Genomic DNA, 16,082 nt, shown 5'->3' on the forward strand with positions numbered 1-16,082 from the left:
GCTGCAAAGCTCTTAGAGGCGCCTCTCTCCTGTCTAGCCCTCACATATCACTGTGGGGTTATTATACAGAACAGAGACAGTTTAATTCACATTCCCTGTTGAATAAATCTACTCTGAAAGATGTAGATTCTGTCAGTGATATCCATCCGGGCAAACCACTCAATGAACCTGCCTGGGGACCATTGCTGCACAAAGGAAGAATAATACTTTGCCAGAAAAGTAGGCTGCCAAAGTGGCATGTTGTTTCAGCATCTCTCTGTTCCTCTGCAGTGCAGTTACACGTGCACTCGAATGCTATCAAAAGCACAGACAGACTAAACTTGCCTCCCCATGCCCTTCCCATGTGTACTAGCTAGATTACCTTAAACCTCACCCCAAATGCTTTCCGGCTGGTGAGCAGCCCTTGAGTTGGGTTTTACACCCACACTTAAATTCCACCACCAGTTCTTCAACCTCTTGTGGTAGGACTTTTACTACAAGATAAGACAATCCTCACTGAGAAGTTAAATACCCACTGCAGCATGACATTCTCTCCCGGCATGCTTATTTGGCACAAGGAGTGCCAAATTGTCCAGTTCTGACTCAGTTACTAAATCTGCTAATAATCTGAATCATTTATCTGTTCACAGACAGTTCTAGTAATGGGAACCAGGTGGGAAAGACTAAACATAGCCTGTTAGTTTAGTTAATTCCTTGTGAAACCACATATCTGAAACAGATGCAGAATGACATCTCAGGTGTGGATGTTCAATGCAAATACTAGTAAGTGGAGGTTTTTTGGCATAAATAATCAAACCTTGTGGATTCAGAATGCTATAGCAGCTGTTCTTAGTATGGTCAGCTTCTCAGACAAATGAGGATGAACTTTGTGGGTAAAAATAAGTTTGAAATCAAAAGATATTTCCTCCACTTCCCTGAACTCAGGGGATTTCTGACTATATAAACAGGCTGATGATCACAGTAATTTAGAGTCACATTGGCTGAAAAATGCAAGGACTGTGAACAGAGTTTGGTGTAGCAGCAGACTATGTAGGACATACACTGAATGTCATATGAGCAAAAGGCAGCAATAATTCATAAATCACAAACGTTAATATATTTAACAGGGTCTATTTAAAAGCACATCTAGCTTGTAAGCTGCAGCTGTTCAGCGGAAAGAGTCATATTTCTGTTCTAAAGTCGCTGATTCCTGGTGAGAGTAGTTATGACACTTTCTAAGCATTTTATAAATACTTTTTACAAGACACTGAAATTGCCTATTTAAATAATTTTTAAAGCTATTAATTTAAAGACCTCTCTGCTGAACAGAAAGAATATCCAAATCATTCTAGATAAATAGCAGTTATCAAAAATTGCTGAGTTTTGCAATTTTCAAGCTTTCAGTTGCTTATAATAGCTTTACTAACTTTCAGCTGCTTGGTTTAAAATTTTACAAATTAGGTAGTTGCTTCAAATTGAATGCTAGCTAAAATGGTTCTGCTCACAATGTTAAAAACCAGTAACACTGATTAAGCTTTGCAAGAAAGTTTCCTACAGTCTTGTAGCATAGATTTAAATTTGGCAAGCAATTTGTCTTGTATGCCAGAGATGTGCCTTTTGCCGTTAGTCTTGCAACGCAACCAAATTTAGCCAAGCCATGAACTTCTGATGAGCATTACCTATGGGCTGGCCTTGACACCCATAAGCGCACCTGTAACTGCAGCACTCCCGCTGCAGCGCTGCCCAGAATTTCCTTTGTAGCCACCTTGCACCTGCCAGGTTTGTCACACCAAGTACAGGAACTAAGAGCAAGCTCCCAGAATCACAGAGTGGTTGAGGTTGAAGGAACCTCTGGAGGTCATCTGGTCCAACCCCCTGTTTGAGCAAGGCCACCTAGAGCCAGCTGCCCAGGACCATGTCCAAATGACTTTTGAATATCTCCAAGGATGGAGATTCCACAGCTTCTGTGAGCAACCTGTGCCAATGCCCAGTTATCCTCACAGTAAAAAAGTCTTTCCTGAGCTTCAGAGGGAACCTCCTGTGTTTCAGTTTGTGCCCATTGCCTCTGGTCCCGTCACTGATCACCACTGAAGAGAGCCTGGCTCCGTCTTATTTTCATTGTCCCATCAGGTATTTATAAAATTGATGAGATCCCCCTGTGCCTTCTCTTCTCCATGCTGAACAGTGCCAGCGCTCTCAGCCTTTTCTCACAGGAGAGATGCTCCAGTTCCTTCATCATCTTTGTGGCCCTTCACTGGACTCTCTCCAGTATGTGCACATCTCTCTCGTAGTGGGGAGTCCAGACCTGGACAAAGTATTCCAGGTGTGGCCTCACCAGTGCTGACTAGAGAGGAACCTCCCTCAACGTGCTGGTGACTCTTCCCAGTGACTCTTCCCAGTGCAGTCCAGGATACTATTTGCTTTGCAGCAAGGGCACATTGCTGGTTCATATTCAACTTAGTGTCCACCAGGACCCTCAAGTCGTCTTCTGCAAAGCTGCTTTCCAGACACTTTGCCCCCAGCACATACTGGTGCCGGGGCCTGTACCTGCCCAGGTGCAGGACTTTGCACTTCCTTTTGAAAGTTTCCGTCAGCCCATTTCTCCAGCCTGTTGAGGTCCCTCTGGATGACAGCACAACCCTGCAGGGTATCAGCCACTCCTCCCAGTTTTGTATCACCAGCAAACTTGCTGAGGGTACCCTTTGCCCCAACATCCAGATTGTTAATGAAGATGTTGAACAGGACTAGACCCAGAATTCAACCCTGGGATACACCGCTAGTTACTGGCCTCCAACTAGACATGGTACCACTGATCACCACCCTTCAGCCATTATTCAATCCACCTCACTGCCTGCTCATCCAGCCCATACTTCCTCAGTTTCTCAGCTGATGAAGCTCCTTTGGCCACACACAATCATGGAGGAAGAAGATGGCAGTGCAGACTGAAGAACTGAGCTTAGAGACATGATAAAAGATTAACAGATGTAGAGCCAAGAGAGACTGGGAGAAGAACCAGAGCAGAAAGGATATCATCTGGGGTTTGGAAGGAAGGAAAACAGCAAGGAACAAGTGGTGCTGGGGCAAAATCTGTAACAACCACCAGAACGAGTTCTCCCTAGAACAAAACTAAGATTGAAGTGCATCAGTGTTCCTCTGCTGTCAGCAAACAACTGGAAAAGTCACTGGGATTTGTGCATCATTTTCACCTAGGTGAGCGAGAAAATGACAACATACTATGACTGCTTACAGAGCAGCAAGAATCAGAACTGTGGAATTAGTTCTATGAGAGCCCATCATATACTGACAACTGAAGTTAGAAAAACCCAAATATGCAAAATACACATTAAATGAGACAGTTACAAACAAAAGCACTAAAAAGGTAGGAAGCATCCAAAAATTATTAAATTGTCCAAGGAACTGTAATTTAGGCCACTTGCATGTACAAACTTCTATGTAATCACATGTAATGTTTTCTCCAGATACTACTCCTCTCAATGGATGCTAAGTCTAGTGTTTAGGGAAATAAAAATTTCACAGTAAAGACAACTATGAGCTGTATGATTCCTGTTGTTCCATGAGAAGGTATGATAATGCAAAAAATATTTCTCATTGTTAAACGAACAAAATACTGCATTTCAGACACGAACACATGACCCATTGCTACAGGAAAATTATCCAGTATTTGGCAAGTTACTTGAAAGTATTTTCCAGTGGTCATTAGCTATGTTCTCATTTTCATGTGTCCAACTTGAGACACTTTGGGTCAGACTTGCAGGAGTAATTGCGAAACCAAAGAAATCAAATGACAGCTCAATACAAGTCCTGTAGAAAAGCACTCAACTGTGTAAAGATCAGAGCAAAAATTGGAAAACAGAATTAAACACTCACTTCGATGCTGGCTTCTGATAATCTCAGGTCAATAAAATTTCAGTCTAGGCAAAGTCCTCCTCACCACAAAATCAGTTTCTCTCTTCAGCTAGGTGAGTAAACAGCAAGCATCTTTTTAAGCTTACTTTTCAACATCCACAAGTGAGAGTAGCTGGAGTGTGAATTTCAGCAGTTTACTTAGCTTGGTTAAACTACAGTGATTTTAACCTCTTTCCCTGAACTTCAGTACTCAATTTGCAAAATGGAGATAATGACATTAAGCAACACTGACTATGGACAAGAGCGAAGCCGAGATCACCCCATCTAGCTCCTAACTGGCCTGAAAAATTTGGCGTCTAAATAAAAGCATTTGAATTAGACAACGTCCCTATGAAAAAGGGAACCTCCTTTCACTCAGAGAACCAACTTACTTGGCTTTAGACAGACAACTGAGAGATAGGGATGCAAGTTAGATACTGAAATAAGGCTGACTATACTGCATCTAAATTCATTAACTTATACAAAAGATTGAGAATAATTCAGAGTAGCATGAAAAGCTCACAAAAATGACTGGACAGTAAGGTGTAGAGCAAAAAAGAACTAATAAATTCATTCAGTGAACACTGCCTTTGCAAAAAAAGAGGCCTGGTTTCCCTGGGGAAAAAAAAAAAAAAAAGCTGTACCACTTTCTAATTAATTAGCATATCATAAGCTGTCCATACAAACACATTCAACACATTAGTCCAGACATTTGTTAAAAATGTCTTCTTGACTCTGGAACCTAAACATTCATTTGCAGTGGAAAGAGTGCAAATTTTGTTTGGAGTGTAGAAATTTCAGTGGTCTTGTAGGATGGGAGGAAGCTGTGCAACTTCCCACGGCCTTTTATTGCCCTTTTGTAACACAGACAGATACTATAATAATATTGTTTACAAAGCAGTTTAGGTTTCAGAAACAAGGAACATTTAAGTAAGAAACATATTCCATTTGTTTGCATTCCAGCACAACTTATATCCTATTTAGTTTCATTTTCTGTGAGAAACATGTCACGCTTTTAATAGTGCTCTTTCAGGGTTAGCCTGGTTTCCTTGTATTATAGAACCTACACACTACCCAGCATATTACTGATGTATAGTATGAAATAAATTTCCAGGCCTGAAGCTACAGAATATGAAGTTCTCTAGAGCTAAAATAATTACTCTGTTTTCAGCCTACTGCATAAATAGTGCACTTATCCTAGAGCTTTAAATTCCCAACCAATTATTTCCTGAGAGTTCCTGCAATTAATGTTGTAGGTTTGGTCCAATATATACTATATTGGCTACCACTGCACTCGTCCTTACATAGATGTGAAGATATGGGAAACACAACATTAGTTTTCCAAAATTTGAGTTAAGAAGGACAAATCCGATGTAAACAGGCACTGTCACGTAGCTTAATTTAATACCTGTTGTATTTGGAGGACAATAGGGGTAGAGGTTTGTGTAACAGTTTGCAAAATACTGCTGTGAGCTGGCATCAGTGTATTTTGTTATATTTATTATATATGTATTTAGTTGGCATCAGGATATGTGCAAAAGTATACTAAGTTCCTAAACTTAGAAATATTGTTAAACAGATACAGTTTTGTGTAAATAGTTGATAAATTTCCCGAAGTTAAACCACTGGGGAAATCTAACATGTTTTAACTTCTGGGTTACAGACCAGAGTCTAAATGTACTCTGAACACGAGAACCTCAGGCTGGCCGGAGCAGGGTGCTTTTTCCTTAAGCGGGCTCCTCACAGCTTACAGAGAACAAATATGCAGCTGAAACAAACTAGTCTGGCTCCCGTTAACCTTAAAGGTTAATGTCAGCTTACAATAAGAGAGAATCTAGGTCTTAAGATGGAATTTGTAAATATCATCCAAATCTATGATACTGCGCAAATGGACACATATACTATGTGGGTTTGACTATTCCATTAAAATAAACCATCTACTTATAAAGTACATCCAGCTTTTTTGTTGCTGCTGGTTTTGTCATATACAAGAATCTTTTATTTAAAAAAACCAGTTATAGTCTTCTTTCCTCCCTCTCCTGAATTACTTACCATTATATACTGATGATTGTTTTGGATAAAGTCACACCAAAGAACTCTACAAAGAATCTAATCACAAAACCCAACAAAATAAAAAAAAAAAAGCAGCGCCAGACAAGGTAAGTCTCTCTCTTGTTTACTATGGTTTGGATACTTTTTAGTCCATATAACCTTCTGTTCATATATATTCATATATGAACGTGGCTCATATATCTTTTTAAGTATCATGCATCACAAATAGCACTGTTTACTCTCCCTGAGGAACATCAACTATGAGCCTCACAGAAAAAAAAGAAGAAAAAAAAAAAAGACCCAGCAAAGAAACAGCCTGGCTGTTTGAATCTAGGTTGCGGCTAGCAATTACTCACAAAACTGAATAAAGAATCTCTAAGGTATGGTGTACATTACGAAGTTTCCTTTTGTAACCACAGGTTTGCATGGGTCCACACGCAAACTGGCTAAAAGCAAGCAAAATCTAGCCTGTCAGACAACTACAACAGAGAGAACAGTCACTTTCCAGATTACATCCTCACTTATCCAGACTGGAGCCTACAAAACAGACATCTTTCATCACATCTTTGAGCAGGCATGGTTGAGTTAAGCAGAAGGGATTTGGTTTAAGAATATGGTGGTGAAAGATAAGTAAAATGGTTGTTACCTTACTCTTACTGTTTCAAAGTTGGCATTGTAACATCAGCTCTCCTTTGATTTCCAGAAGTAGATGGGAAGAGTCAAACGACCTGGGGAGATGAAGTACCTTTGTGAACCCAAGTCACTACACACAGAGGTTCTTTAGGAGTACTGAGTATGCAGAATTTAAGAAAGACTGTTATAAAAAGTGTCATACCAAAATGAAATAAAATCTTTTATCCGGACTCCAGTACCTCTCATCATCGTGTCCCCAAGAGTGAGGACTCCAAAGAACAAGCACCTTTATAGCTACTTCTTCTGTTCACATGCTAAAACACAAGTATCGTTATCAACAAAGGGCAATGCAAAGCTTTAACCACTGACTGAAAACACATTCTATTTAAAAATCTGCGTAAAAAATTACAGTGGATTGGTAAACTAAGGAAACTGCTGCAGTTTGTTCATCAGAAGTCTAGTAGTTCACTCCAATTTCCACAGGAACTACGTTAACAGGAATTAAAAATCATACATGCAAAAGCTACTTGTTCTGCCTTACTCATTTGATATACAATACATAAATAAAAACCTAATATCAACAGCATGGTTTTCTCATCATGGTGTAAAGTCTGCTTGATTTTACTGCATTTCTGTACTGAATGTTTTGGAAGTTAAGATTCTTCCAAGACAAGAATGCTGTGCAACCTCAAAAATCAACCACACAGTTCTGTTCGAAGTCTCTGGTCTTTAAAGAGTGTGCTCAGTTTCTTAAGCAAGAAAAATAGGAATGTCACAAGGGACTACTTAGATGTCTCTTCTGCTTTTGCAGCTATCCTGCAAATGTGCACCAGAAGAACATGCATTTTTTATGCTAAATAATCTAAAACTTTTATAAGAATTCTTAACTGTTATTCTACCCGACGTGAAAAACAATACAGATAGATACATTTAATTAGGTAGCCATCTGATACCTTACACTGCAGAACAGTCATGCTACTCTTAAAGCATTTGTAATCTTAAATCTCAAAAAGGAATATACAACTTATACTTTCCTCAGAGTGTATGTGTCGTCAAATAATTATTAAAGAAACATATCTAGTCCCCACTCCAACAACTTCCACTCAATAGATCTGATCCAGAAAACTCACTGGTAAACTCCTTGTTAGATTGCAAAACACTGTAGTGTAGCTGACCATTATGCTCAGAACAAATACCTAAAATATCTAACAAGCACATGCAGTAGTGAGCTTTTTAAACCAAGTCAGTAAGGTTTTAAATAACTCATTCTTAATTCTGTGTTTTTTCTATTAACAACACGTTTTATTAAAAAAATAAGTTTCCTATATTTAACATGTATATTAGCTTGCTGTATATGACTGAAGATCTCGAGACCTTTAACATTAAATGATAATAAATCAAACACTTTCTTCACAGCTTTGAAAAAGGGGAGGGAGGAAGAAGGGGAAGACAGGAAAGAGGAAGGAAAAGGAGGAAGAACCAGGCCATTCCTAGCGAGAGAACCAAATAGTTCTACAGCATCACATTATGAACCTGCATCACAAACGTTAGAAAAAGGAAAATTAACTATTGTATTGATCAATTTTGGATATATTCCATATAATTAGAACATACCATTGGGAAAGGCTAGAATGGGAAGGAATACATTCTATTTGCAATTGCCTCTTCTCTGTATTTCCAGGAAATTCTTTTCCTTCCTTCTCTGATCAGCCATCACTGATTCACTTGCATTTTTATAAGCTACTGTTCCAGTGTGTCAGTTGCACTAAAGCCAGATATACACGACACTGCAGCGAAACAATCTGGAACTATTTCATCACAGATTTTCCCCAACAATGGCAAGAATACTGGGTAAATTTGATGGATGAAACAATTTGGAGGTGTGCACATTCCGTATTTAATTTGTAGTCCAGAAGATTGCCCCCACATACTTTCAACAAGAAACCTGTGTAGGAGTCATCTCTAAAATAACATATATACATGGTGCTTACATATTCTCCGTGGGGGCCAGGGTCTACGCAAGAAGAAAGAGATGAGGGAATTAACAGCTCCCCTAAATCCCACGGGTTATCTGTGCAAAAGATTAGCAGCCCATGGTTGTATTGCTCTATGTGCAACCACTCTGCCTTGGTGAGTGAACCCCCTTTTCAACAGAGGGTGCAGAAATGCCCTGGCAGTAACATCATTAGCAGCTGTGTTTTCAGGGTTTAGTGAGAATGAAAACTCATGGAGAACCTGAAGTACTGGGTTAGACTTGATCTTGCATATAAATATTGATCGTGGGGGACACAGAGTTCAGCTAATGAATTCTCTGCTGCTTCTCTTTGGGAGAAGGGAACGGCAAGTGACATTCCCAGTAGAAAAAGAGGAGAGGTTTCAGGAGAGAAAATACATTCTGCAAGGAGGGACAGACGGTCGCTCTCTTCCCCTCACAGATTCCTTCCTGGGAAGAGATGGTTTCTGGTTCCCTTCAAAGATATGTATACTAGTAGAAGACTGGACATATATACCCTTGCACAAACCATCTCTTACTTTCCTCATTTGAATACCAAAGCCTTTCTATAACACGGATAAAAGGCTAGTTTGCAGTTTAAGCAACGATGGCATTTGAGATCGTTGTAAAATCAAAATACACTGGAAATATCCAAACAAATCCCAACATTAGTCTGATGCTACCTAAAGCCAAGAACAAACAAGCAAGCAATGAACACTGGTATTTTGGTTTTTTTGCATGGATATTACAAAAAATAGTAATCATACACTTTTTTCTTTTTAAATGTTCATTACTTAGATAAAGCACATATGAATGTAACATTCAGAATTGTAACATAGAAAATGTAATGTGGGCAATCTGCTATTCCAAGTACACTTACCAAAATACAATTTTATAATGAAGAAAGTCTCAAAATACACCTGTACAACAACTGGGATCCACAAAATATGATTTAATAGTATCACTCAAGATCACTTCATTGAAACCACTTTTATAATACTGTTTAAATAGTAATCTCCAGTCAAAGAGCATTCTCCCCCTTTCCCTAGCCTGTCCCACTAAAGCAAGGGTGGAATTTTAATTGCAACGCATATCTTTTAAAACCCCAAATCTGAAGCAGTCCTATTAACTATTACACTGCCTACACTTAGATACTGGGAGGATGGGAATCACCCTCTCTGAGGCCGTGGTACATTGAGACACCCATATTATTGTCTGTAGCGCAAGCAGAATAATCTTGTAAAGGGTGACTAAATAGTGTCAAAATATGAAATAATTATCTCACTACCAAATCATTCCCTATGTGTTACTTAAGCCTGTAACATTACAACTTTACTGAAAAAGAAAAAGTTAACCATTTTATCCTATAAATATTTTCTTTATTTGCTTTATGTTTAGAAGTTGCTATTTGAGTTCTATTAACAGAAATACATAACAAAAGCTCCCTAACAAGTGGAAAAAAAGTAATTACAAATGCTGAAAAAGTTGGCCTCATTAACATATGTACAGACTTGCTTACTTAATACACATCTTTGTGGGAATTAAATCCTTTTATGACACACATTTATACAGGCATTAAACATTCCCAAGTAACTTTGAGCAGAGAATACACTGAATCTTTAGTCTGGGTAGACAAAAAGGTATATTTCAGTTTTGATTGTAGAGCTAACATGCAACAGATACAACATTCAGTCTGAGCTGCTGTTCATAAGTTGTTCTGTTTTCTCCTGCAAAGATCTTTCCATTGAACTTGGGTCCTTTTGTCCCTTCTTTTCCTTGTTCTGCTGTTCCTGCAGCTTCAGGATTATTTTTTGTATTTCTTCTCTTTTGGTTTTCATTCTTGGGCGTGGAAACCAGTCTGTTAAGTTCATTGGTAGCTCAAAATTCAGAATGGGATTCTGAAAAGAAACGTCATTTGGATATTACAGTGAGGAGTTATAACCAAAAGACTGGAGAGAACTGTAGTGGGGAAAAGGACATTCTTCCTCACCTCACTCCATCGACATGGAACAAAATTTTTACAATTTGTGTGTTTTGTACACGTACAATTAAGGTAAAATCAATCAAGAGTCAGTATGTGCCAGACTCACGTTCATCCAGCTCACGGCAGGCTTCGCCTACAGGCACGGACCGGCCGCCCGCCCGCACCGGCACGGCAGCAGGCGGCAGCACGGCGGCCCCTGGCGGCGGCCGCCGCGCCCCAGGCAGCCCGGCGACCCCGGCCCCCCCCCGAACCGCACACGGGAAACTGGGGGCCACGCGTTGGGCACGTCAGAGTGCTGTCCCTCACGGGCCGATGGGCGAAGCTGAAGAGGCATGGTGTGGAGGCAGGGCTGGAAAGCTACTTGCTGTGACAGCTGACAGGTATGCTCCTTATTACACTACTTACCCTGTCAAATGAGTCAGGGTTTTAAAAAATACATGTCATGATCTTAACCCTTACTATTAATAAGAAGATATCTGAAATAAATCCACAAAGAAGAATATGTGCCCGAATAGTCCACAAACATCAAATCAAACACCCGTTTCCACATACTACCCATTCAGTTCGTACAGCTGCTGAAAACAATAAGACTTCGTGCAATTTTTCAAATACATTAGCAGCTGAAATTATTACTTCAATAACTGTAAGATAGACAAGTACCATGCAGCCAGTGCAGGTTTTCCTTTCCCACTAGTGCTACTTCTGAGAAAGCCCCGTGATTTGCTATCCTACACATCTACATGCCGTCCCTGTTCCGCGGCAGACAAAGCTGCTGCAAGACCAGGCAGGACAAGGGATTCAGCCTGTGGTAATTCAGCAATCAATTTTCAAGAAGGAAGGGGCTAAGATTATTAAAACTCAGTTGCTCCTCATATTCCCCATGTACAAAACAAGAAGAACTCGAGGATGGTTCTAACCTGTCAAGGAGTCATTGGTAAAGCAAAAGCTTTTGGCTTCGATTTGCATGAATGCACTGTGCTAAAGCCTTGCTGCTCTCATACAAAGTATGAACGAGGAGAGGGTGGAGAAACAGAGAAAAAACTCCTGGCTTTCCCAGGAAAGGGTTAGTTACAGAAGAGTTTAGGAACAGTGCTCTCAAGTACTATGGACGCTAAACAGAGTTAGTCTCCCATGTAGGCAACATCTCACTTGACCACTGTCTCTCCTCCCGACCTAGACCTGAAGGTGCTAATGCCTCCACTTGAGAAAGGAGATGTAACTTGAAGACCAAGACAGTTAAAGTGAGTTTAACCAAATTCTTCAATGGAATCAAGATTTGGCATTTAGCTGTAATGATTCCACTTACATGTTTTCTTGCAAGTTAAAAAAACACTAGCTGTGTCCTATTAATGAATTTATTCAGTCACAGTTCTCAGGGGGAAAAGACCAAGCTTTTTGTACTGCATCTTTAGTTCAGATTTTGAACTCAAATTTGAACTCTGGTTCTTACTGGATAATTTTAAAGGGTATGCACTATAAGAACACAAAGGAAGAATCTAAATGCATTTTCTTAAGATTCTCTCATAAAATTCCATGATTTCTGATTTCTAACACATAAGTACAATTAAAAAGGATAATTAGTTTATTTTTCAAAAAGTATTCATTATTATGTTTGTTAACATATAAATTAGTTTATAATGCATAATCTAATAGAGAGGTGTAAGAGCTACACTAAGAGCCATTTATAATTGTAATAATTTCAATAGCTCATATTTGACTGCTGCAGGAAACCAAAAAAAAAGTTACACAGGCAAGTATACATACCTCAAAAAAGCTCTCCACGTATTGCAGTATGTACACTCCACAATCACTGAAGTTGTTCTGTTGTGGCACTTTTGGGTTGGAACCTTTCATGACTTCTTTGGAAAAGCTTCTTTTGTTGCCTTTCCTGACCTCCCATTCCACCTCTAAATATCTATGATAAAAGACCATGAAAATTTATTTTTTTTTTCTCGCAGAACTATGCAAAAAAACACCCCCCCAAAACCCAGATATGAAACTTACTCCCTTAGTGTTTTTACAACATTTGAACGGGAAGGGCCTCTCAGGGAGTCCATAAGCAAAATGCAGGGCCTATGAGAGAACACAATTTTTAAGTACACAATATTTTACAGCAGTTTGGAGAACACAGTGTTACACAGCTAACTAGCTATGAAGTAATGTGCGCAGTGACCTTGAACAAAACTAGACCAATACTATAAAGTTTTGCCAGTGCTGCTATAATCCCCTAATTGGGATAGCTAAATGCAAAGTTATCTTTAGATTTAACTGTACACATCGGAATGCACTGAAAATGCAGTACTGTCAAACTGAAAGCATTTCTTACAGGCAAAAACTAGTTGCTTAAAACCCTCTCAGGTGTCTAGTGCCCTTTTAGATGCTCAAGGTATCTAGGACACTAGCAAGAGACTAGAAAGTAAGGCACAGAACCCATAAACATCCTTCTGGAGTAGCAGCTGGAGGACGGATGGGACAGTCCACAGCACCTAAGAAGACACTAGGTATGCACGCTCAAGAAGTGAACCCAGCTAATGAATCTGAAATTTACCTGACAGTTACACACAAAACATACACACATGCTGTGTAAGAGACTTCCAAGAAATAACGTATCCATAAACAAACATTTTCTAGAGAACCAATTCTGCTTGAACATTCTCTTGCACACTAGAGATGCTTACATTCTATCACTTGACCTAGAGCACACTACCTTCACAGAGGCTATAAACATAACAATCGTATCAGCCACCTTAATATGCAACAGCTGGATTTATACGTCAAAGCTAACTCATACCACAGTTCAGAATCTCAGCATTAGATGTAAGATGTATTTTGAGGGATAAATGGGATGCAGATTACTTTTCACAAAGCTCTGCTTTCTCTTTTCTAACAACACACATGCATTCAGAGAAAGTGTCGTTCATAGACACTGCAAACTAGCAAATTCAGACAAAACATCTGCATGCATTTATGTACTGCTTTTGTTTGCATTTATAAATTAATTTACATGGATGCAATTTTTTTAGGCATACGCATATAATCACTTGAATAACATTTGCCTTTACTTGTATTTGGTTTAATTTCTAATAAAACAAAATTATTTATATAGGGAATGCTCTTTAAAAATGCACAATCCAGTACTTTGGGGGAGGGGAGGTAAGCGGGAAAAAAGAGAAAGACTTTTCAAAGCAATTTTCTTTTTCATATAGAAGTAATTTAAAAATATGCTAACAGTAAAGTATTTAAGTGCCCTTAATGATTTTTGATACTTAAGTGTCAAAGATCTTATGAAATTTCATGTTTGGATTAAAATATTGTCTGGTGGAAAGTATTATGTACTGATAATCCATCATCAGAATGGGACAAATTTAGCCAAGCTATAATCAGAAGCTCATAAATATTCATAAAACTCACAACAGACATGGATTTTTACCCCTTCGTGGAAATGTACTAAGAATAATTCATACACATTCCACACCATGTATAAACATATAATATTATTCTGCACCATAAGAATGTATTGTGAAAGCCTTTACCTTTCTCGTAACCATTATATTCACAAAGAAGAAAATATAAAAATAGATAAATAAATTGTGAAAAAATACAAAGGAAACTGTCAAGACAACAATACTAGTATCAGGATTTCTGGATTTGGAATCATGCATTTCTGTTACACCAAAATGCAAGCAACTGCAGCCAAGTATTATTAAATAATTTCGGGGTTTCAAACAGCACAAAATAAGTTTAAAGAGTTTTCAAATCCAAAAAAGTAAATGAATTTAGTACTGTGGAACACTCTTATTAGAGAAAAAACAATAATACTAAGAACAGAGAGGAAAAAGAATAACACGAAGAACAGAGAGAGAGAATAAAGAGAAACAGCTAGAAAGCATTTAGATAATAAAAGGGGGCAGTTAAAAATTATTCCCATTTTCCTGTACTAATCTGAGTGATGACAAAGATTTTCTTTAAATGAAAATAATTAATTTAAATTAATACTAAAGATATTAATCTGCTTTTTAATACAGAAGGATACATTTGAACATGCTTCTGAACCTTCTTTTTGTAGGAATCTAAGTATAAGGTACCAAAGAACAGCCTTATTTGAAAAAAACAATCTTCACTTGCCTGAAGCAGCACACAGGCTTAACAGAAACCCAAAAAGCTATTATTTCACTAGTAGTTTCATTCATTAAATTTTCTGCTCACTGAAGAAGACACTACAAAGAATAAAATTCAAACACTAATAACATGCTGATTAAAGTGTTTGAAGATGGATGCATGACCATTTCCCGTAATTACTGTCTTTTAAATTTCATACACTTCTACAAAATTTCTATTTTAAGTGTTTTAATACTTACTGTTTGCAGATAGTAGGCTTCAGGTGCCATTGTCCCATTTCTGAATTACAGTTATCATCTACAAGGCCACCATCATCACTACTGTCTTCCTATAGAACCAATATGTTTACAGGTGTTTAAAAGCTAATATTTTTTTCAAACAGATGCAAAAGAAATTATTGCTATATTTACCATTTTTATTCAAGACCAATAACATAAGTTTAATAAAGAAGTGGTAGCTTTAATCTGAAACCATGCATTGTAAAGTTTGCATTACCAACTTTTAGTCACACGATTTCTCAAATCCATGCTGGAACAACACAGAGTGAATGGTGCTATTTATTTAACTACCACTGAAACTATAAAAAAGCTGCAACTGATGTTCTCAAAGCATTGCTGGCTTAACAGAGGTGCATCTCCATTATTTTGTTATAATCCAAATTATCAATACTTCCTGTTGCTGATGATTACTAGAAACTTGCTTGGCAGTTTCATGTATGTTATCTTCTAGATGAAACGAGACAAAATCTGCAATGAACTCAAGAAGTAAAATTTATCTTTGCTCCAGAATGCACCAACTTGGTTCTTAGAGCAAGGGAAATTAAACTGCCATGATATTATATATCATGGGTTGCAAAAACAGTCATGCCACAAACCTGGGAATATCCTTTGACCTTTTGATTTCAATATTGATTGCTATGAAAGATATGGAAGTTTTATGAACAAAACCACTAAGTTATTGTATCTAAAAGTACCTCAATGATCCATAGTTTCTTACCCTTCTACTATTACCACCACAGACCATTGCATTGTAGGTAAAGAGATGTCTTCCAAAAATGGGAACCACCATATCAGCACGATTTGTGGATTTTTTTTGTGAGAATTATGTACACTTCACTAACATGCAGGATCCTATGACTGAAATCCTCATGCTATGCCATGAAGATATTATCATATTGGAAAGTACTGCCTAGTTCCTAATACACTTGTTTCTGTTGCAGCCTCAACTCCATTTTTGGCAGATGTGAAGGTGCACTCAGCTTGTCATAGTCTTTGCTTTGTTGATTTGAGAAGATACCAGTGACAGCTTCAGCCTGAGTTAAGTTCTAAGCTACACTGCAACCAAGGAACTCAGTATCTTTTCCTCCTCTCAAGGAACACAGCTGGCCATGTGCTTTCTTCCCTGCCTTCATGACAT

At 38.3% G+C, this 16,082-nt stretch overlaps 1 protein-coding gene across 3 annotated transcripts in view; it reads right to left on the reverse strand.

Annotated features, from left to right (window-relative positions):
- Positions 1 to 7,875: 7,875 nt before the first annotated feature.
- The window catches only part of SENP6 (SUMO specific peptidase 6), an 80,103-nt gene continuing 71,896 nt past the window's right edge, over positions 7,876 to 16,082 (reverse strand). For all 3 annotated transcript variants that reach the window (XM_068403869.1, XM_068403860.1, XM_068403875.1), the window contains 4 exons: positions 14,906 to 14,994; positions 12,552 to 12,620; positions 12,312 to 12,462; positions 7,876 to 10,461 (listed from right to left, as the gene is read on the reverse strand). In XM_068403869.1, coding sequence (XP_068259970.1) covers positions 10,252 to 10,461; positions 12,312 to 12,462; positions 12,552 to 12,620; positions 14,906 to 14,994 — 519 coding nt within the window. In that variant the 3' untranslated portion in view covers positions 7,876 to 10,251. The remainder of the gene's footprint in view (positions 10,462 to 12,311; positions 12,463 to 12,551; positions 12,621 to 14,905; positions 14,995 to 16,082) is intronic.

Source organism: Nyctibius grandis, chromosome 1, assembly GCF_013368605.1.
Source record: "Nyctibius grandis isolate bNycGra1 chromosome 1, bNycGra1.pri, whole genome shotgun sequence".
NCBI lineage: Eukaryota > Metazoa > Chordata > Aves > Nyctibiiformes > Nyctibiidae > Nyctibius > Nyctibius grandis.